The sequence below is a fragment of the Ursus arctos genome, unplaced genomic scaffold (genome assembly GCF_023065955.2).
Source record: "Ursus arctos isolate Adak ecotype North America unplaced genomic scaffold, UrsArc2.0 scaffold_33, whole genome shotgun sequence".
In the NCBI taxonomy this organism is placed as follows: Eukaryota; Metazoa; Chordata; class Mammalia; order Carnivora; family Ursidae; genus Ursus; species Ursus arctos.
The window spans coordinates 12442167-12465007 of record NW_026623019.1 but is presented as its reverse complement, the minus strand read 5'-3'; the positions used below and the strand labels follow the sequence as shown (position 1 = coordinate 12465007).

General features: G+C 41.3%; 1 protein-coding gene across 5 annotated transcripts in view; it reads left to right on the top strand.

Annotated features, from left to right (window-relative positions):
- The window catches only part of CEMIP2 (cell migration inducing hyaluronidase 2), a 191401-nt gene that overhangs the window by 80875 nt on the left and 87685 nt on the right, over positions 1-22841 (top strand). For 2 of the 5 annotated variants that reach the window (XM_057305544.1, XM_026519367.4), the window contains one exon: positions 11952-21865. The exons of the other annotated variants lie outside the window; for them this stretch is intronic. In XM_057305544.1, coding sequence (XP_057161527.1) covers positions 11952-11967 — 16 coding nt within the window. In that variant the 3' untranslated portion in view covers positions 11968-21865. Of the gene's footprint in view, positions 1-11951; positions 21866-22841 lie in introns of those variants that run through there. 5 annotated transcript variants of the gene reach the window in all.

Here is a 22841-nt window from a genome sequence, read left to right as displayed (position 1 = left end):
GTAAAATTACAAAGGAGATTAAATGAGACAGCCATGGTTCCCAAACATGGTCCATCATCAACAGTAACAATGCCTGGGTGGTTTGTTTACAAAAAAAACAAAAACAAAAACAAACAGAAAAAAACGTAGACTTCCAGACACCTGTGAATTCTAATTTAGGAGTTTTTCCAGGGCTACGGATTAGGGAATCTCTATTGTTTAAAGCAAACTTTGGAGATAATGCCAGATTTGGGAACCCCTGGAAAGTCCCTGCGAAAGCCCGCGGCCTACTTCTAACACGCTTTCTGTACTGAGTTGTTTGTATCTAGAAAACAGGACTTTGGGCCCGGCAGTATGTGTTCAGTGACTTGGTTTGAGCGTCCTCATGATACCTGCATTTGTGCCCTTGGTTGTGCCAGCCCTCTGACTCAGCAAGCCAGCTGTGTACAGGCCAGCGCTACGCGACGTGGAAAGGCAGCTCTGAAGTGAGACCATGTGTCTGCACCCTGTTTCACAGCTGGTGTGTGCGGCTTTTGCTCTCCGTTCCTGGAAGGGAAAACTGCAGCTCAGCTAATAGTTTGTCTCTTCCAATCCCTCTTGCCCTAAACTCACATGGGCTAGAAACAACTCATTTCTAATTCTTGCTCTATCCTTCAGCCACCCACATTTTCACTTTTGTTCTTATCAAGCAGGAAAAATGCTAACATACGGTGAAATGGTTCAAAGCTGAGGTTGATACGACAAGCTGAAGTTGAGCGGAGGGATGGGAAAATGAGCACCTTTGGCAGCCAACTTTCCCATGTCTCTCTGCACCCCCATTTCTTCCTTGTCATGCTTCCTCCTGACTGCCCGGGGTCCACTGCTGTGGTCTGCTCAGACTGGGCAAGACCACATTCCCAGACCTCTTTGTACCTTTCACACCACTGCTTACATATTCCATGCCCAGCCCTCAGGATCCTGAGCCCTTGCTAAACGAGTTCGAAGTCAGATGAGTCCTCACGTCTAAAACTAGTTTCCTCTTAGGCAACGATGCCATTTTAGTATCAGCCCATAGTGCTTATAATGCTACAAGTAATGTGTTGCTGGAAGTTTCATGTACCTGATCTGAAGCAATTTTGCTCTCCTGCTTACTTCGCCTACAGATGAAGCTGAAGCTATCAAAGCCTAGGGGAAGTTACCAATCTGGAAAATCCAAAAACCAGATCATCAGTCCCTGGGTAATGGGGTCAATACCATGGACAAGATACCAGCATTTGTATTTGAATGGAATCCCTTCTGATCATCTTCAAGAAGGTGATGGATAATACTCTGATATTCCTACCCCTTAGCAATGTTCTCAGAACACAGGCTGGATGAGTAACCCTACCTGACTCTGAAACATATAATCTGTTTGGATTCCAGGCCCAGGGGCTTGGCCACAAGAAAGCGTATTTATGCCAGCATCTTCCTGGAAGCTGTGCTCTGTGAGCACTGGAAAAATCCCCTTTGTTTATAGTGTCTTGCATTTTTGTAAATGGCTTTATTTCAATAGCTGAAAGGAAGAGATTGGGTAATTATAGCTTTCCTTTCTTACAGCCTCATATTGAAAACATACGCCCGCAAGGTTAAATGAGGATCCAAGTGGATAGATGATACATAAACAAGATTAGAGATCATAAGGATTAGGAGTTTCCTGTGCACTTTGATCCAGAGGAAGAAGGTCAATTACAAATACAAAATTATTATTTTGGGGGTGAAGGCAGGGTGATTTTATTATATTGATTATATTTTCTGGCTCTTGTTTCCAATTCCTTGAAATGGGATAATTTTTAAATTTCAGTTGTGAATTTTAATGCGCTATTACCTAAAATAATGGGATTCAGAATCTATTGACAAGTATAATTACTGGATATTTTGGATAGTCAACTTTGAAATTATCAACTTAATACCTATATCCTTGCTATATATTTGAATTAACAGGAGAAGTTCTTTTCATTTTATTCGGTCCTTTATCTGTTTACAAAAGACAAATGATTAATATGAAGCATAAAGGTACCCAATGAAAGACTTAAAGAGTAGTAGTTGGAAATACAGAATGAGATGAAGAAAAATAACTTTGTGTGGTTTTTTTTAACTTTTTTTTTTAACTTTTTCCATTAAATATTTCTACACTTCAGTTAGCAGGTCAGAGCCAGTGGAGTCTTGTCACTAAATTTCTGAGTTTGCTATTTTATTTCATTTTTTACAAAAAAGCAATGAACTTTTAAAATAAATTTAAATTCAATTAGTTAACATATAATGTATTATTTGTTTCAGGGATACAGGCCTGTGATTCATCAGTCTTATATAATACCCAGTGCTCATTTTAAAGAAATCCTGCCCTCCTTGTTACTGTGTGTGTGTGTGTCTGTCTGTCTGTCTAATATGCCTGAGAGGTTATGCGTGATGTCATCACTAAAACCATGAATTTAAAGTCTTTATCACTTCAACCTTCACCTTGAATTGAGTTTTCAATGCTATCTCACTTTAATTTAGTTAAAAGTTCTCAACATGACAACCTTGAATTTAATTGAGTCTTCAACATTATGACTTTTATCGTATTGTGCACCGATGTATCATTTTAGTGTGTAAAAAAGTATGTATTGTGTTGTTTATTAACACAGATTCTTCACAATGTTTCATGCAATTTGAATTTGTGAATACTGCTTCTGTTTTGTTTAGCCTTAATACGCTTGGGTGTCTAACTTTGAGATAAGTGACATGAATTTTATATTAAGGATGTTTCTTTGAAACATAGATTTTCTTTTCTTTTTTTGTAATTATATAATTGAGGATTTGGGATGAGATCCACCACATGTCAAATACTTACATTTTAAAAACGAAATTTGGTTCCTACCCTGTTAAAGGACTTTGTCTTGGTGAGGGCTATACAGAGAATATTTTACTGGTATGTACAGTGTTAAACAAAAAAAAATGCTCAGGACTCCTGTGAAAGACGGTAAGGTAGACTTTATTCAAGGGGTATTACAATGGAGTTTTGTACCAGGAGAGTGGATGGAGCTCAATTCGGAATACAACAAGGACAAATGGACATTCATAGCCAAGGAGCAGGGTGGAGATTGGGTGATGGGAAATTAGTAAGAGGAAACACGAGTAGGGGGATTCCGGCCTTACAGGATTTTTGACAGGGTGATAAGATACCAAGGGTGGGGGATTTTCCCTAAACTGACACAGCAGGAATCCTGCTAAAACTGGATTAAATGGGCCAAAAGGTCCCAAGAACCCAAGGTCAGGGGCCTAGTCAGAAGAAGAATCCAGAGGAGCCTGACTCGTTCTGGTCAAGGAGAGCATCTTCATCAGAGGTAAGTAGAATCTTCCTTTGTGGTTGAAGTTAAGTCTACTGCTAATTACCATGGGGGAAGTTAGCTATTTAGATGTGCCTATCTGCTTGGTATGAGTTTCTACGCTTAGAGAGAAAGAACAGTTTAGCCTTTCTGATGAGACTTCTGTGAGGTTGCCTTGAAATGGGCTGTAACGGTGAATGTTAAGGTTTCAGGTACCACATGGAAAAAGAATGGTTATAAAGGACAGACATCACTGTTATGGAGTGTTATCTTCTGGGTTTTGTTCTTGATTGTTTTCCAAAGCCCAGAATTATCCGTTTAAAATGAGGTTTATGGGCTGTTTCCATCAGAACCGTGGAATTTACTGTTAAAACTGCAGATTCAGGGGTTCCATTTTAGGTGGATTGAGTTAGAATCTTTGGTTGAAACCCCCAAATCTGCATTTAAATAAGCAGCCTAAACAGTGGAATGAATCACAGCACCCAGAAATAGACTTCTAACAATGATGGCATTACAATCAGTGGGTAAGAGATAAACTACTCAATAAATAGAGTGAGAATAAATGGTTCTCCATGGAAAAAGATACAGTTGGATTCCTACCAAACACCGTGAAGAAAAACAAACTCCATATGAATTAAACATTTAAGTGTGAAAAGTAGAACTATAAAACTTTTAGAGAAAATACAGAAGAATATAATTTTGACATTGGAAGAGAGAAATAGATGTTAAATATATAAAAAACACAGGGGCATCTGGGTGGTGCAGTTGGTTAAGCATCCCACTCTTGGTTTTGGCTCAGGTGATCTCAGGGTCCTGAGACTGAGCCCCATGTGCGGCTCTGGGCTGAGTGCAGAGTCTGCTAAATTTTCCCTCTCCGTCTGAGCAGAGAACCCAATGAGGGACTCTATCCCAGGACCCCGAGATCATGACCTGAGTCTAAGGCAGACACTTAACCGACTGAGCCACCCAGGTGCTCCTAAATAAATAGATCTTAAAAAAATAAGAAAAAAAAAGAAATTGTTTACTAGATTACAATGTAATCATTTTGTATGACAGATATCTCAAGCAAAGCCAAGAGACACAGCATAAACTTGGATAAGGTATTTGTAACGAGTATAACTCAAAAACATATAAAGAACTTCTATAAATCATTAACATTAAAAATAAAAGCAAACCAAGGGAAAATGGGTGAGTGTTAATCATATCCAACTCAGAACAGGAAACCTGAGAAGCAAATACATATTTGAAGAAGATATTAGTGTTTATGGATAACGCAATTAAAAAGTGAGATATTGGGGTGCCTGGGTGGTGCAGTCGGTTAAGCAACTGACTCTTGGTTTCAGCTCAGGTTGTGATCTCAGGGTCATGAGATTTCGCCCCAACATTGGGCTCCAAACTCAGTGCAGGAGTCTTTTTAAGACTCTCTCTGCCCCTCCGCCCATATGCTCTCTCTGAAATAAAGAAATCTTTAAAAAAAAAAAAAAAAGATACTATTCAAAGGGTTTATGAATATGTAGAGGAAATGAAACTTTTGGATATATTGTTGGCTGGAAAGTGAGTAAAAACACTTTGGAGATCAAATTGGTAGTATCTAATAGCTTTGTATATAAGTTATCCTAATTATATATATATTCCTATGAGTTTCCTGTTCATATGTGCAAGGAAATATGTGGGGATATTTATGGCTGGGTCTATATGAGTAAAAAATTGGGACAGAACCTGGATGCTCATTATTGAGGGATCACATAAATACATTATAGTGTACTCATAAAGTGCACTAATATATTCCAGTTAAAATGAATGAATTATGTTTAAGTATCAATATAAATACATTTAGAAAGGGTAATACTGGTAGATGTTGGGGAGGAAGAATTTCCTCTTCCTTTCAAAGTCTTTCTAGCTGGACTAAGAATCAAATTGACATAAGACAGAGTGATAGGAGAAAAGTCAAAGTTAATAGCATATATATGGGAAATCCATACAGGCATGGAAATTCCAAAGATAGAATATTTTTCTTGTAAATACAGGCAATTTAAAGGATCCATCATCTGGCCATTGATGAGTAGGATCTATTAATAATGACTCAAACCAATATGGCTTAATGGCTTAACCAAAGATGCAGGAGGTGTCCAAAGAGGGCATAGCTGATGCAGCCCCATGATCCAAAAGTTCACTGTCAAAATTAGCCTACGAAAACAAAGATGTTTGTTGCACAGGTGGTAAGCATGGTGTAATGAAAACAGTGTCTCCAGCCTCCCCCCAGCGCATGAGATTTCTCTAGCCACAGACCTGCTAATCTGCGACGCTGGGCTGGCAGTACTGGAATGGGACTTTCCACACTACCAGGCAACAAAGATTGACATGACAAAGGTTCCTGTGGGTTGGAACATCTCATGACAAACACCCCTGAGAGCTGGCATGGCCAGACAGAAAGAGAGGGAGAGGGAGAGAGACTTGGATTCCTGGTCTGTTTGGCCTCCAAAGTGCACCTCAGTTAAGTGCACCCTCAGGATGGTAGAGACCAAAGAGAAGGTTCTCATTGGTCACAAAGCCAAGCTCTTAGGACATAGAACAAGACAAAAGGAAACTAATATGTACATTAACAGCATTAGCTGAGCTTTGGGTCTATTGGAGCCATATTAACACCTAAGAGGTATATGCCATGTATATGCCATGGGGTTGTTGGCTGTGTGTGGTTTTACAGTGTACCTCATTACACGGAAGTTTTCTTGAGGTTAGAGGTGACATAGTGTCAGGACTCTCACTACTTACCCTTCGTCTGACTCCACAAATATAGAGATGTCAGGAAGCTGCCAGGGCAAGAAATGTTAACTTGTGCTGCCTATTTGTCAGACTTCCCAAGGACCTCTCCACTGCAGCGGTGTCCGGGGCAAGCAATGTCCTCTGAGTTCAAGTATCCTGCCAACTAAGTCAATTGTTGGAGAGGAAGAATTTCCTCTTCTCTTCAAGGTCCTTCTAGCTGGACTAAGAATCAAACTGATGTGAGACAGATTAACAGGAGAAAATCAAATTTAATCACGTATGTATAGGGAATCCACAGACATGGAAATTCCAGACAGTGAGGCAACATGATGCTTCTGTGAGCTAAGGAGAGGGGTAGGGGTCTGAGGATGCAAAAGGGAGAAAGACCATTAACAAGAAGGTTAGAGAAGATGTTTGGAGTCAAAGGTTTCCCTATGACACGGTAAGTTTCTTGGGTAAAGGGGACTCTGTTATACAGCTTTCTTCCTGATGTAAGCGACAATTGAGGGGGGAGATAAACAGCTTTTCCAGCATCTGCTGGGTTTTGATTGCTTTTAACAGAAAAAAATGTTCCTGCCAAAGTGGCCCTACTTGTGGGTGGCCTGCCCTTGGCCCTTACATAGAGAAGGTACAAATAAATACAGAAGTATTGGTGACATGATATTTATGGTTGCAAACATATTGTTGAAGCTGCATGATCCAGTTTCCTTCTACTCTTGCTGACCTTAGAGATTCATTATTTTAGATTTAGATATCAGAATGTTGAGGTTAAAAACTCTTAAAACTCATCTCATCCAGGGGCGCCTGGGTGGCACAGTCGTTAAGCATCTGCCTTCGGCTCAGGGCGTGATCCCGGCGTTCTGGGATCGAGCCCCACGTCAGGCTCCTCTGCTGTGAGCCTGCTTCTTCCTCTCCCACTCCCCCTGCTTGTGTTCCCTCTCTCGCTGGCTGTCTTTGTGAAAGTAAATAACTAAAATCTTAAAAAAAGAAAAAAGAAAAAAGAACATTGAGCTTTAAAAAAAAAAATCATCTCATCCAATTTTTTCCTTTTTAAAAAAGATCTTTTTAAATGAACTTTTAATGTTAGAATAGTTTTAGATGGATAGAAAAATTGTGAAGATTGTACAGCACAAAGAGTTCCCATATATCCCCACACCTAGTTTTCCATATAATTAACATCTTACAGTAGTTGGTACGTTTGCTACAATTAATGAACCAAATAGAGTTTATGTTTTATTCAATCTATATTGGTTTTTAACTAATGTACTTTATCTGTTCTAGAATCCCATCTAAGATACTATGTGAATGTATTTGTCATGTCTCCTTGGGCTCCTCTCAGTTATAGCAGTTTCTCAGACTTTCCCTTTTTTGTTGTTTCTAATGACTTTGCCAGTTTTGAGTGTAGTAGTTAGGGAATTCGTAGACTGTCCTTCATTGGAATTGGCCTGATATTTTTCTCATAATTACATTGGAGAAGTCCACCACAGAAGTAAAGTACCGTTCTCATCAGATTGTATCAAGTATACATATTATTAACATGACTTATCATCTTTGATGTTAACCTTGATTCTCTGGCAGAGGTAGTGTTTGTCAGTTTCTCATCTGTAAAGTTACTCTGTTTTCTCCTCTTTCTAGGCTGTACTCTTTGGAAGGAAGTTGCTGTGTGCAGCCCATACCACTCTCCTTTTTTATTTTATTTTATTTAATTTTATTTATTTATTTTTAAAGATTTTATTTATTTACTTGACAGAGACAGAGACAGCCAGCGAGAGAGGGAACACAAGCAGAGGGAGTGGGAGAGGAAGAAGCAGGCTCATAGCGGAGGAGCCTGATGTGGGGCTCGATCCCAGAACGCCGGGATCACACCCTGAGCCGAAGGCAGACGCTTAACCGCTGTGCCACCCAGGCGCCCCAACCCACTCTCCTTTTTTAAAAAGAGAAATTGTTGGGGTGCCTGGGTGGCTCAGTAGCTTAAGTGTCTGACTTTGGGTCAGGTCATGATCCCAGGGCCCGGGATTGAGCCCCATGTTGAGCCCCATGTTGGGATCCCTGCTCAGTGAGGAACCTGCTTCTCCCTCTCCCTCAGTCCCTTCTCCCCTCATGCTTTCTCTGTTTCTTAAATAAATAAATAAATAAATAAATAAATAAATAAAATCTTTAAAAAAAGAGAGAAATTGTAGCTCAGAATGATAAAGCCATTTGCCCTAGGCCTTAGCATTAATCATACTTAGTTCAAGGTATGATTTGGGCCACAGTAAGAGGATTACTTAATGTATAGCAGTTTTTTTTTTTTTAATATTTTATTTATTTATTTGCCAGAGAGGGAGCACGCACAAGCAGGGGGAGCAGCAGGCAGTGGGAGAAGCAGACTCCCTGCTGAGCAGGGAGCCTGATGTGGGACTCAATCCCAGGACCCTGGGATCATAACCTGAGCCGAAGGCAGACACTTAACCGACTGAGCCACCCAGGCGTCCCTAGTAGTTTTTTTTAAAGCTAATTAATGTGATTCAATGAATTTTATTTTACTTTAATTTACATGTAAAATTAAGGTTAAGGCAGTGGATTTAGTACATACTAAATCTAGCTTCCCTAGCCCCCAACAACCCCTCTACTCAAAACATATAGAATTATTAGTAATGCATTTTTTTCAAATTCACCCCACCCCTGCACACACATAGCTGAACTCAAAATGAATAAAGGAAAATGTATACTTGTTGGAAACTAGGAAGCAACTAGTCCAAAGAGCGGGAGCAGAAGTTTCACTGGGACTAGAAACTTATACTGAAAGCCAGCCCCTAAATATTGCCATCCACACAGGAGAGTCGAGTCCTGAATCTTTGAAACATGGTCCAGAAGAGGACAAGAGGTGCATGCGCAGAGGTTTGTGTCTTCTTGGGCTCCTGGATTCCTTGGTTCTTGAAGATGGCCACTGTGGTTGGGGGGCAAGAGAAACCCTCCAAATGCTGGGTCCCACTCCAGGGTCCCAGATGCTCAGTTCTGACGGTGGTGCTGTAGACAGCAGATGGGCACATCTAAATAGCTAACTTCCCCCTTGGTAATTAGCAGTAGACAACTGCACCCACAAAGCAAGATTCTACCTACCACCGATGAAGATGCTCTCCTCGACCAAAATGAGGCAGGCTCCTCTGATTGCAGAGTGATGCTATGCGGTCCGAGAAGCAACGATGAATAAAGAGAGCAGTAAAACATGGAACATGGTTTTAAAAAGTACTTTTCATAACCTAACAAGTATAACAATATTTGTGTTTGGAAACAAGCTGGAAATAAAACACTTCATAATAACTTGGAAGTCATTGTTACCAGATTCAACTTGTCCGTGCATCTGATGAGCAGTAAGCCAATGTCCGAGACGCTGGTTTTGAAGCAAAGAGAGCTTTATTATCAGAAGGGCAGCCCAAAAGGAAGGCAAGGGATGATTCTCAAAGCTGTCTTGCCCTGTGGAGCCCAGGGGCAGCTTATATATGTTTGGGGAAGGAGGTGGATACCTGAGAGGAGACTGAGGGGTTTCTTGAAAACTTTAAGGGGGCGGGGCTTGAAACAACCTAGAGCTCTGTGTTCTTCTGGACCATGAGGCACCCTTCAGAACTGGTTCTATCAGGAACATTAGATAATTTCAAGACAAATGTTACCCTCCAGTCCCCATTAAGTTTGTACAATCGGTGCATAAACAGAGAGTAGAGGTAAAAAGGCCAAGTCAATGACTGTGCGTGAGGTTAAGGGGTGCATAAGTAGGGAACAAAACAGAACGTGGAGCTAAGTTAATAGCACAACTAAACAACTACAGTTCTGCTTATGCTTTCAAAACAGGTCCGGGAACCAAGTGTCCGGCCTCATCAGGATGCAGAGGAAGTTACTGTGTGCCAAGGTCCCGTCTTTTCCAATAGAGAATAGAGATACTGATTAACTTTGACTTTGTCAGCATATTGTAAGTGTAAGAATGTATGCTAAGCGTAAACAAAATGCGTAACTTCCAAACTGGAAAGTGAAAAGAAAGAAGCCGAAAAAATTGATCTATTTAATGAAAGCAGAAAGAAGAAAGACAATAAGAATGAAGAGCAAAAGTAAATAAATAAATAAATAAAATATAAAGATGGTAGAAATTAACCCAAATACATCAATAATTATAATACATAGATGCAGGTTATTCTCACTTCTCTTAATATTGAATACAAAAATCTCTCAGTTTGGGATTAAACAGTGAAATTCGTAAGAGGGTAGATCTTAAAAGTTCTCTTCCCAAGAAAAAAATGCGTAAGTATGTATGGTACTTGTTAACTAGACTTGTAGCGATCATTTTGCAGTAAATACAAATACCGAATCATTATGTTTTACACCTGGAACTAATATAAGGTTATATGGCAATTATACTTCAATTTAAAAAACATAATAATTATATGCTATTTATAGATATGCCTTAAAAGGATTTGGAGTGATCAAAATGAAAGGAGAGAAACTGATATACTAAGAAATTTGATGTAACAATATTAATATTGAAAAATGTTAACATTAAGAGAATTCTAATAGGGTATTAAGCAAGAAATTGTGTAGAGAAAAAGAAAGATAACACATAATAATAGGAGGTGCCATTGAGAGACAAAGAGGAGGGGGGTATCTGGCTGGCTCAGTGGGTAGAGCATACGACTCCTGCTCTTGGGGTCATGAGTTCAAACCCCACGTTGGAGGCAGAATTTACTTAAAAAAAAAGAGAGAGACAAAGAGGAATATCTCTCTTAGAGACTGATGGAAAAGGAGCCAAATCATGATGAATCATGAAAGTAGGAAATAGGCACTCTCTTGTTCTCTAATTCAAGATCCGTGGTTCAGTTTGCTTTATAATGGAGGCCACATATTTCCCCTGTATTTCCTAAGTACATATTTTCAGTTCTCCAAACCACCACATGTTTTCTCATCTCTGAGCTTCACACACCCTTTGCTCTCTACCCAGATCTCTCCCCCACGCCACAAGCGACACAAGCGTTTGAGCGCTGGGGCTGGGCCCTTTTCTCTATTGCAACACAGTGCTCGGCACACGATTTGCTTCTCGAGTGCTTAAATCAACGCAAAAATGAGATATGCAAGAAGGAAATGTGATCACAGATGGGGGGTTTAATTCGAGCTGAGGAGATGATTTCAGAGAGGAAGTGACCTTTAAGAAAAATCTTGGAGAAAGAATAAGGGAAAAGGTTGCTCCTGGTAAAGGGAAGGGGGTGAACAAATGCCCTGAGGCTACAGAGAAGCTGACTTGGCAGGGAATTTTGAGTAGTTAAATTTAGAGTATCTGGAGCATATGTGTGTGTGTGTGTGTGTGAACGAAGGAGGGAGAAATGAAGCTGAACACAAGAGTGGGGTCACTACATAGAGCCCGGGGGCCATGCTAAGGAGTGTACATTTTGCCCTGCAGGTGGGATGTATCCATGGAAGATGCTTAAACAGTACGACAATCATGGGAGCTGTTAGAGCTCTTTGCTGACTATTTCCAGTGTTTCCTACTTCAAAGCCTCTATCAGGATTGTACTTCTCTCCCTGCCTTGAAGTTAGGCATGGCCGCAGACCTTACAGTGACGAATGCTAATGAATGAATGTGACATGTGCCACTTTTGGGCAGAAACCCTAAGAGACGCTATCTGATTTGTCATTGAGCATTTTCCTGCCTGAGCTGCTATGGAAGCATGAGCCTTTGTCTCCGAGTGAGAATGACACTGAGAAGATCCTCAGCTCATTTGTCACAGACACAAATAAGACCTAAACCGTTGTTGTTTGGAGACACGGAGACATAGTGGTTGTTATTGTAGCATAACCGTGCCTGTTTGGGCTATTATAGGTTTTTTGTTTTGTTTTGTCTTGTTTTGTCTTGTCTTGTTTCAGATGTAACACTTGTTAGACTTGAAGCCAGGAGAAAAATTCGGAAACCATTTCCAATGGGCTATCGGCAGGAGAGAAGGTGAAGACTCGTCTGAGCCTGAGGATAAGGACTGCATTAATTTTACTCATTTATGGGTTTCTGGTACCTGGCTCCGTTCCTGAAATGAAAAAGGGGGTGTGGGATCATTGTTCTCATGCTTTCAAAAGGACGTGTAGTATTCCCCCAATGGATCTGTTCAAGTCTTAATCCCTGGTACTTGTGAATATGACCTTATTTGGAAGTTGGGTCTTTGCAGATGTAATAAAATTAAGGATCTTGGGATGAGATTACCCTAGATTTAGGATGGGCTCTAAATATGGTGACAGGTATCCTTCTAAGAGGAAGGGGAGGAAGACTTGGCAAAGATACAGGACAAAGGCCATGCGAAGCTGGGGACAGAGACTGGAGTCATGCGATCACAGGCCAAGGAATGCCAGGGATTGCCAGCAGCCATCACACAATAGAGAAGAGCTAAGAAATGCGTTCTCCCTGAGCCTCCAGAAGGTACCAACACTAATGACACCTTGATTTTGGACTCCTGGCCTCTAGAACCGGAGGGCTCCGGTACGGAGAAATAGCAAACGTTTGAATTCTGTTCGCAAAAGTATACGTTACAAAATTGCCGATAGCTTAGAGAAAAAGAGAGAAGGCTTTCCTTAAATCTGAAAAAACGAAACATTAAAGAACCACAGTGTTTCAACTTGAATGATATCCAGGTTTCCCCCGCCCCAGGCACATTATTAATTTGCTTCTTTACATCGGGGAGAGGATCTTCGACTAAGATGGAAATCAAACAGAAAGTCAGGGTGTCTCAGTCTGACAGAGTCCCTTTTCTAAGTCGGACCTAGTCTGACCCCTGACTCGGTACACTTTCCAAGTCGCACCCAGTCTGACCCAGGTAAGGTTTGTTTTCCAGGTCAGACTCGGTCCGACAGATGCCCGGGCCAGTTTCCTAGTCGGATCCAGACCCGGACTGGTTTCCAAGTCGGACCCAGGTCCGGACCGCTTTCGAAGTCGGACCCAGTCTGACTCGGGCCGGTCTCCACACTCAGTCCTGGAAGAAGAAATGCTCTGGGAGTCTGAAAGCGCCTCACAGAATCCGTGACGCTGGGATAGGAAGGCGACGGCCAGAGGCCTCCCCCCCCCCCCCCCCCCAGAACGCAGTGAGCCGAAGGGCTCAACAGGTGGGTGCGCCGGCTGGCTCGTTGCTTCCCGGGCACGTGGTGGCGGTGGGGGACGGGCGTCGTGAGGGGCCGGGTGGGGGGGTCTCTTCAGTTCCCGCTCCTGACATCAGGACTGTTAAAACATAAACTGAGGCACACGTACAATATTAAGAATGTATTTGAGCAAACAGTGAGTCAAATCCAGCAGCCCCGAGCTGCCTAGCCAGGAGCGCCCCACCCACAGCAGCTGCGGGGAGTTTCTTCTGGAGAAAAGGTGGAAGCAAAGTAAGGAAATTACTGATTGGCTACGACTTTTTTTTAAAAAAACATTTTATTTATCTATTTGACAGAGACAGAGACAGCCAGCGAGAGAGGGAACACAAGCAGGGGGAGTGGGAGAGGAAGAAGCAGGCTCATAGCGGAGGAGCCTGATGTGGGACTCGATCCCATAACGCCGGGATCACGCCCTGAGCCGAAGGCAGACGCTCAACCGCTGTGCCACCCAGGCGCCCCTGATTGGCTACGACTTTAAAACCTAGTTGGCTTGGTTGGTGTTTTGATTTTGCAACTTTGAGGCGGGGACAGATCGTCCTTCACTTCAGATGGGGTTCCGTCTCCACAAACCCTTTGTAAGTTGAAATATCTTAAGTTGAAAATGCCTGGAGTACATCTAACCTAAGGAACACCAGAGCTTCGCCTAGGCCTCCTTCAACGTGCGCAGAGCACATGAACGGAGAGCTGGGCGAATTCATCTAACACGAAGCCCATTTTATAACCAAGTTTTGAAGATCTTATATAATTTATTGAATACTGCCCTGAAAATGAAAACCGGAATGGCTGAGTGGGTACAGAACAGTTGTAAGCCTCTCCGTTATTTACCCTGGTGATTGTGGGGATGCCTGGGGGCCGTAGCTCGCTGCCCCTCCCTGCCCGGCTCAGAGGGTGGGCACTGCATCTTGCTAAGCTGGGAAAAGATCCAAATTCGAAATTCGAGGCACAGTTTCTACTGAAGATATGTCGCTTTGGCACCATCCTAAAGGAGAAAAATCTTAAACCATGGTAGGTCAGGGACGGTCTGTATAGGCTGAGATTTTGGTGAGTTTATTAGGTAAGCTGCTAGGGCATTAAAGCCACGTCAATGTATGGCTTCCTTATTTGCCTAAGGGAAGGCAGGGTTCTCTCTAAGTGCTGGTCAGGTGTTCCTTACTGTCTGTTACACATTCCCAAGCACAACCCTCTTCTCCATTCCCTGTCTCTGTATTCTCCTTCCCATAATCATACCTATTTCTTGTCATTTCATTTTGCTTTGCTTTGTTTTTGTCCCCTGTGGGGTCAAGCTGGGTTTGTTCTGTAGAAATCATGAAGGCCCGATTCCCCTTCTTTAGAGCTCTGGGGTGAGTTAAATCTACGGATGTTTACGAGTGGTGACAATCCCCGTTGGCGGATGTAGGCACAATACTTTTGTTTGGGAATGGCCTATACTGAATGATGCCAGTCCAAGGAGAATTTCAGGAATTTGCTTTCATGTCGATCATTCATTTAAACACATACAAGAATGGCCCCCACTTTCTTTAGCTTTTATAAGCCCTTAGGAGGCCCAAATTCTCTTGTGTAGTCTGAGAACAATTTTTTTTTTTTTTTTTGTTCTTTCATCTGGTGTGGCAGGGATGGGGGAGTGGAAGACAGTTGTTCAAAGGGAAGCTCTTTATTCATTCTGACTCTCAAATCTGTTTCGTAGGAAATTTTCCATAGGAATTCTAAAAAGAGAAACAAACGGCTTAGGCCGAGAGCAACATTTGCTGTGTGAAACATTCCAGTGGCTCTGTCTGTGGCCAGCGGGGCAGCCAAGCCTACGGAATTTCAAGGAACGCAGCACTTTTTAAAATCCGAGCCCTATGTCTGGCCACAATGCTAATTGTTTCACAACAGCCACTTGGTATATAGTGTTATGGGGACTTCAATGGTTTCTTTTGTCTAAAAGAGGCTAACTCCTAGTGCTTATTCAAAAAGGTTACAATTAGAAAGGATACAGGAACAGAGCTTGAGAAAGTAATCGTGGGCACCAATATCCCCTTTCATTGTAAGTTGCTTCCTCTTCCCTGCTTCTGTAGTTGGGAGATGCCAAATGCTTGAATCGTCCTGGAGTTCTCTTTTCCTAGGGAAGGACGTGGTGTAACTGGGGGCAGCAGTTATCTGAAGGCCATAGTCTAAACAGCTGACACGGGGAACAGGCGTGTAAATAGAGGCTGGTGGTGATTTGAACAAAGCCCAAGCATGTCTGAGGTTAGCTTGATTTCCCAGAATCAACAGAACCTGGAAAAGAACCAAGCTGTGGAGGCTTTGTTCAGAAAGTTTTGCAGGATAAAGGCTAGTCAGACTTCAATAAAGCTCTTCGTTCAGGATTTTGAAACAAAACATTGAAAAAGAACAGAGGGTACTTCTATCTTGCCTTCCCACTGGCCAAGTTTTGAGTTCTGCGAGACGACTAGTGAGTTGGAAGAGATGTGGTCAGTCTCTTTGAACAACCCAAGAATCTCTTCCACCCTGGAACGTAGAACCCCCTGGGCTTGGATTTATTTCCATCGCCTAAGGCAAAAGCTGATAAGCTATTGTTTTCCTGATGTTTTCAATATAAATTGAAGGCAATGTTAAGTTGACACAGAAAGTATAGGTGACCTAAAAATGCCATACTAGAGGTGTGGCCATCCACCTTCCATTTCTAGCTGCCTTCTCCAGCACGGCCGGCCACCCAAGGAACTTTGAGTCTCATGTCCTTTTCTGTGCAATGGTGGTACTAAAAATACCAATTTTATTTTATTTTTTAAAGATTTTATTGTTAGATCACGAGCGGGGGTGGAGGGGGGTAGGGTGGGCAGAGGGAGAGGGAGAAGCAGATTCCCTGCAGAGTAGGGAGCCCGACGTGGGGCTCGACGTGGGGCCCTGGGATTATGACCTGAGCCAAAGGCAGGTGCGTAACCGACTGAGCCACCCAGGCATCCCTAAAAATACTAGTTTTAAAACAAGTCAAGTGAAAAACTGCCTGTAAATGTAAACTATGATGTTCTTGTGACTTTGTGTGTGTCTGTGCCCGAAATCCTATGGTCTCCCCCAACACATATATTCATCTGTGCAGAGCAGAGCACACATAGTAGGCACTCAATTAGCATTTGTTGAATAAAAGATTTTTTTTTTTGGTCAAAGTATCGTCGTTATGCTCTATAACAGGAGCTGGCCAACTATAGCTCACAGGCCTCTTTTCCTAAATAAAGTTTTATTGGAACACAGCTACACCCAGTGTTGACTATGGTTGTTTTTTGGCTACCATAGCAGAGGTTAGTAGTTGTGACAGAGACCTCCTGGTCTGTAAAACCCCCATATTTACTAACTGGCCTTTTATGGAGAAAATTTGCTAACTGCTGCTCTCTCTCCAGACTTCTCTATTTTCCCATAAACCGTGGATCCATGAATGCTTCTAGAACCAATTGTGTTGAAGTCTGTTCCAGGGAGCACTCATTCTGTGAGCTGTTCCTTCCTGGTGTAGGAAGTTCGGAAAATAGAAATGAATAACGTACATGGTGAAGTTTGGCAGTTAAAAACAACTGTATAGTTTTGATTTGGTATTTTCAAGTTCATTTGACATTATTATTTATTGTTATTATTATTATTTTTAACCAATTACTGTTTTGTAGAAGGAAGCTGCCTCAGACACAGCTTAGAAATATGAATACCAGAATTCCTTTTGCATGCTAACTCCAGTAAATTGGAAGCAACTGCTCAATGCATTGCATTGAGAAGGGTCATGAGGTGCTGCCAAGGTACTGTGGGAGGAACATAGCAGCTGCTTACCTAGCTCAGCCATGGTATCTGTGCCAGCATCTGCCAGCACCTGTTTAGACCTTATTCAAACTATGTTACAGTGATGGTCTTTATGGTTTCTACATCTATCCCTGCTGCACATGAGGTGTGCCTTCAAAGATGCTCTTCTTGGGTGGCTTATGATCTGGTGGTGTGGAAATTTCACAAAGAGTTACAGGGAGAGTACTTCTCTTAATTGGTCATACAGATGCAAGCTTGATTACTATACATCATTCCGCTTCTGATATTCGCATTACACTTAGATGTCACACTTTTTGTAATTGTTCCACAGCTCTTCAGTATTCCGTTTGTTTGTCTGTTTTTTTCAGTCCTCATTCTTTTTGCATTTCACATTTTGAAGTTGCTGTTGACATTTGCACAAACCTAGAGGTTCTTTCCTCAGCTGTATCTGGTCTACAGACAAGCGCATTGAAGGCATTTTTCATTTCTGTTATGCTGGTTTTGATTGCTAGCATTTCTTTTTGATTCTTTTTTAGAATTTCCATCTCTCTGATTACCCATCTATTCTTGCCTGTTGTCAATTTTTTTCCATTAGAGCCCTGGGCATATTAATCACAGTGGTTTTAAATTCCCGGTCTCATAATAATAGACCTAATAATAGTTCTCATTCCTGGCATGTCTGAGTCTGGTTCTGATGTTTGTTCTGTCTCTTCAAACTGTTTTTTGCTTTAGCATGTTTTGTGCTTTTTTGTTAAAAGCCAGACATGGTGTACTGGTTAAAAAAAAACCCTCTAGTAAATAGACCTTTAGTAGTGTGGTGGTGTGGTGTGGGGGAGGAGAAAGTGTTTGATAGCCCTACAATTAGGTCTCAGCGTTCCAGAGCCAGTGCCTCTGCACTGTCAATTTCACACGTGCCTCTGCCTCCCCCACCCCTCCCAGTTAGGTGGGGTGGATGGGAGTGAGCTCTAGTTGGATAGCTCCCTTCCCAGAAATTGGTTAGGTTCTGATAAAAATCCCAGCAGGTCAGGCTCTCTTGAGAGCAGGTCTTGTTAAGAAAATTCTCTAGCATATTTCAAAATGGATCCTTTTCCCCTGCTGGAAGCATGAAAGGATTTTTCTCCAATAGTCACTGTCCACTTGTCAGCACTGAGCCTCCAGCAATTTGTCAGTTACATTTGAGGTTTCCTCCCCGGTATTGGTTTCATTGGAGGTTTCTGTTTTCCTAAGCTGTGATTCTCTGTATGTTCAGTTATTGATCTTCAGGTTATTTGGCTTTTAACTCATTGTTAGGCTGGAATGATAGTTTCCAAGCTCTTTACATGCCGATTGGTAACTGGAAGTCTACAGCATTCTGTATGCCTTCCTGGGTCCTAAAAACATAATAAAGCAGATTCCTTGTCAGACCTTGGGTATCAAGGAGATGTTATAAATTTATTTTTGGAAGCTCCATCTTTGCTCCAAACATGTAACAGTATAAAAAGAGAAAATGAAAGTAATACATACATTAACAAGAAAGAATAATATTTTCCCATACCAGAAACACAACAAAAAGAGCTATGGTTGCGTTTGGGGTTGGACCTGGCTGGGCTGTATGTCTGAAAGTAGATAGGAGCTTCTAGAAACTAGGGCTTGGAGTGAGGCTCCCCTAGTTAAGAAAGGAGACTGGAAAGCTCCTTAGCGTTGCTACATTATGAAACTTTGTGTCCAGGAAAGAAAGACACTGTACAAGTTCACAACCCCAAATGAGGCCGGCCTCAGACAGTGGCAGATCTTCATTATCTGCAGTACCATCAAGGGCATGCAGGGCCAGAGGAGATTACAAGTCCCCCACCAGAAGTGGGAGGCTGGCTGGAAGGCAAGGAAAGAGAGATTTCACCCAAGAGAACTTGGGGTGCAAATTCCAGAACATATGAAGAAATCTAGCCTATGACTGCCCACCATTGGAGACAAATTCACTTTAGGTACAATGAAAATAATAGAGAAATATGAAAAAGACTTTAAATATGTGTTTTTAGGATCCTTAGAGTGGTAAATGAAATAAGGACTTCCAGGGGCACCTGGGCGACTCAGTTGTTAAGCATCTGCTTTCGGCTCAGGGAGTGATCCCGGAGTCCTGGGATCAAGCCCCACATCAGGCTCCTCTGCTGGGAGCCTGCTTCTTCCTCTCCCACTCCCCCTGCTTGTGTTCCCTCTCTCGCTGGCTGTCTCTCTCTCTGTCAAATAAATAAAATCTTAAAAAAAAAAAAGAAAGAAAGAAGGGCTTCCATAAAAAGAGCAAGAATTAACCAAACAAAAATAAGCAGAAATGAAATGAAGAAGTATATGTGAAATAGAGCCACTTACGTATCTTGTGCATGAAAAATGTAGGCTGAAATAAGCACGCAGTAGGTTGCTTCAACGTTCTCCTGACACATATGAAGAAAAATACTGTGCTTTCAGTAATTGCATAAGAAATTCGCCAAGAAATGGGGCGCCTGGGTGGCTCAGTCAGTTAAGCTCTCTGCCTTCGGCTCAGGTCATGATCCCAGGATTGGGCTCCCTGCTCAGCGGGCAGTCTGCTTCTCCCTCTGCCACTCCTCCTGCTCATGCTCTTGCGCTCTGTCTCTCTTGCTCAAATAAATAAATAAATAAATATATAAAATCTTTTTAAAAAATGTTAAAAAAAAAAATTCTCCAAGAATGTAGTAGAGAGAGAGAAGAGGAAAAAATACATGGAGAAATAGGGGAAGGACATAGAAGATAGATCAAGAAGCTTACATCCAACAGGAAGTTCAGAAGAAAGGAAGGAGGGTGAGAAACAATATTCAGAGAGAGACTAAGGACTTTTCACATTTAAAGTCACAAACCCTCACATGTAAATGAACACAAAGGATAATGAAGAGGATAAATAGAAATAGATGCACATGGACACAGAATGGTAATATTGTGGAACTCGAAGCACGGAGAGAAAAGTCTTAAAAACCACAAGAGAGACAGAATGCCTGCTAATAAAAACCTGTTAGATGAACAACAGGCTTATTACCTGCTGATGCCAGGTTATAACAAAGTAACACTTTCAAGGTGCTGATAGCAAGTAAGTGCAAAAATTGAATTCGAAATCCAAATAAAGTATGACTCAAAAATAAGGACCATACAGTTTCAAAAAGCATTAGGAAAAATTGCTGCTTAACATTCTCAGTGAAATAGCTATTAACAGATATCTAAGAATTGGGGATTCAAAAAACCAGAAAATAATATGATATTATTTTATTTAACGATTGGAACTATTCACATACACACATGCACACGCACTCAAAATTCTACATAAGAATACCAAGGAAGCAGGAAAGGCAGAAATGGGAGTTGAGATTTTTCGATTGGGTAGGAAAAGAAGACTTTGGTTGTTTAGGAGATGGGTAGAGATGTTCAGTAATTCTCAAACTTTGGCGTACATTAAGAATCAATTGGTATACACGGGTTGTGGGCCCCACCTGGAGGTTCTGATTCGTTAGGTCTATGGTAGGACGTGAGAATTTACATTTCTAACAATTACCAGGTGATACTGATGCTACCGGTCTGGGATCCACACTTTGAGAGCCACTCCTCCAGACTGCAGTAGAAAAATATTGTAGCTAGCTCTGTAGGTCCAAAAACTGAGTAACCATGAAAAGCGTAGAAACAGCTTTAAAACCACAAAGGAGAAAAAAAAATATATAAAAATGTTGTAAGTACAACAGAAGGCAAGAAGGAAGAAAACATAATGAAGAAGAAAAGGAGAATAGTAAACACAAATGAAGACAGTGAAACTGAATCTATAGACTGGAAGACAGTTTCTGCAACACATCAAACTGAAAAGGAATTTGTATCTAGGATATATTAAGAACCCTTGTCAATCTTTAAAGAAAGGACAAAACCTTGAGAAAATTTGCAAATGATATGATTAGGCAAAAAAAGGAAACCAGCATGATCAGCAAGCCCAGGAAGGTGTTTTGTCTCATTAGCAACCAGAGACACAAGTTAAAACATGTGTTCTTACCCAACAGATCATGAAAACTTAAAAGCCTGATAATTCTAAATGTGAGCAGGGATGTGGAGAAACAAGACAGAAGTCTCCCATCTAGGTGGTGAGAGGATGCACTGGTACAATTCCTTTGTGAACAGTCTGATACTACCTCGTAAGGATATGGTGCTCATATCATATCCAACTAAAGATGCATATTCTCTGGGACCCAGCAGTTCTGCTTACTAGGATCCTATCAGAACTCTTGCATCTCTGCACACGGAGGTGTGGGCATGAATTCTCTTGTGGCATTGCTTGTGATAATGAAAAACTGGAAATAACCTAACTCTTTCACCAGCAAGTGGATAAAAATGTCAGATCTTCATAAAAGGGAATACTGCAAAGAATTAAATGAATTGGTACTATGTGGAGATAAATTCTACCTGTGGGTTCTTTAATGTTCTTTACTAGACAACGTTGTTGACCCCAGATACTTGGAACTAGCCTCAGCTAAAATTATCATTGAAACATGTAGTTTATAGTTTCAATGATAAATAAGAAATTTCCATGAAGTCCTTGACATGAGGGCTTTTGTGAACCCAAAACGCTGGGTTAGCCACTATTTGTTTAGATTACAAAGATAATGCAGAAAGTTAAAGAGTATTTCCATTCCAGTAACCAAGTTTGAAATTAATCTATGCTTCTTTTATATTTTCTTATCATGAAATTATCTCTAAGTCTATTTACTAAACAGAACAAAGAACTTTGCGTAATATGCAGAAGTTTGTTTAATAGTTCTTGTCCAAAGATGGTTAACTTGTGAACTTGAAACAATGTGTGTTTATTTTATGTTCGTCAAAGAATTTGTAATAGATAATTGTATTTTTCACTTAAATAAAGTATTCTGTTCTTGTTTCAATTAATAGAGCCAGTGTATTTTAAAAAGTTCATTAAAATTAAGAAAGCATAGGGGCACCTGGGTTGCTCAGTCAGTTAAGTGTCTTACTCTTGATTTTGGCTCAGGTCATGATCTGAGGGTCGTGGGATTGTGCCCTCCTCGCTCAGTGTGGAGTCTACTTGAGATTCTCTCTCTCCCTCTGCCTGTGGCTCTGCCCTTCCCTTCATGCTCTTGCTCTCTCTCTCAAAATAAATAAAATCTTTAAAAAAATTAAGAAAGCATAATTAAAACCTTGCTCTCTGCAAAAGTATTTTTTTGAAGTAAAATTAATTAGTGTTTCTAGCATTCACTTAAAACTATAATACTAAATCTAATTTTCCAGTTACATGTATTAATAAGGTAAGTCTCAAAAACAAAAAGAGTGAAAAAAGCAAATTGTTGAATATGGACCTGGAGGTGACACTTATTTAAACAATTTAAACATTCAAAACAGTACTGTATATATACAAGATGAATAAAAAATATGTAAAAATGTGTTCTTTCCTTCATAAATGTAATTCTTACAGACCAATGCCACACAGCGGTGTTCCTTCCCCATCCTCCCACCTCAGCTTTTGTTCATGCAGATGCTATGCAAACATATTGAACTCCTGTAGCAGGAGCCCTATAGGGGCAGTCGTGGGCTGCTAGCAGCAGCAAGCTGGCAGCATCTTTCACACCGCGCAGTAACCTTCTTGCACATTTCCAGTTAGCAGCTTCTTGTTTGTCTGCAACTACACACACCTTCCCCGGTCTCCTAACGCTCCCCAGCAGTGCCCCACCCTCAGCAGAGGATGCCACCTAGCATGTAATCAGAAAAAGAGAGGTCAGTAAGCATTCCCACTTGAGCTTCTCCTCCCCTGCTTACTGACACATGGATCTGAATCCAAATCCTTTATTCCCTTCATGCCCCTCTGTTTCTGTGAGAACAGTGGCCTTCCTTCTACATCTGTTCACT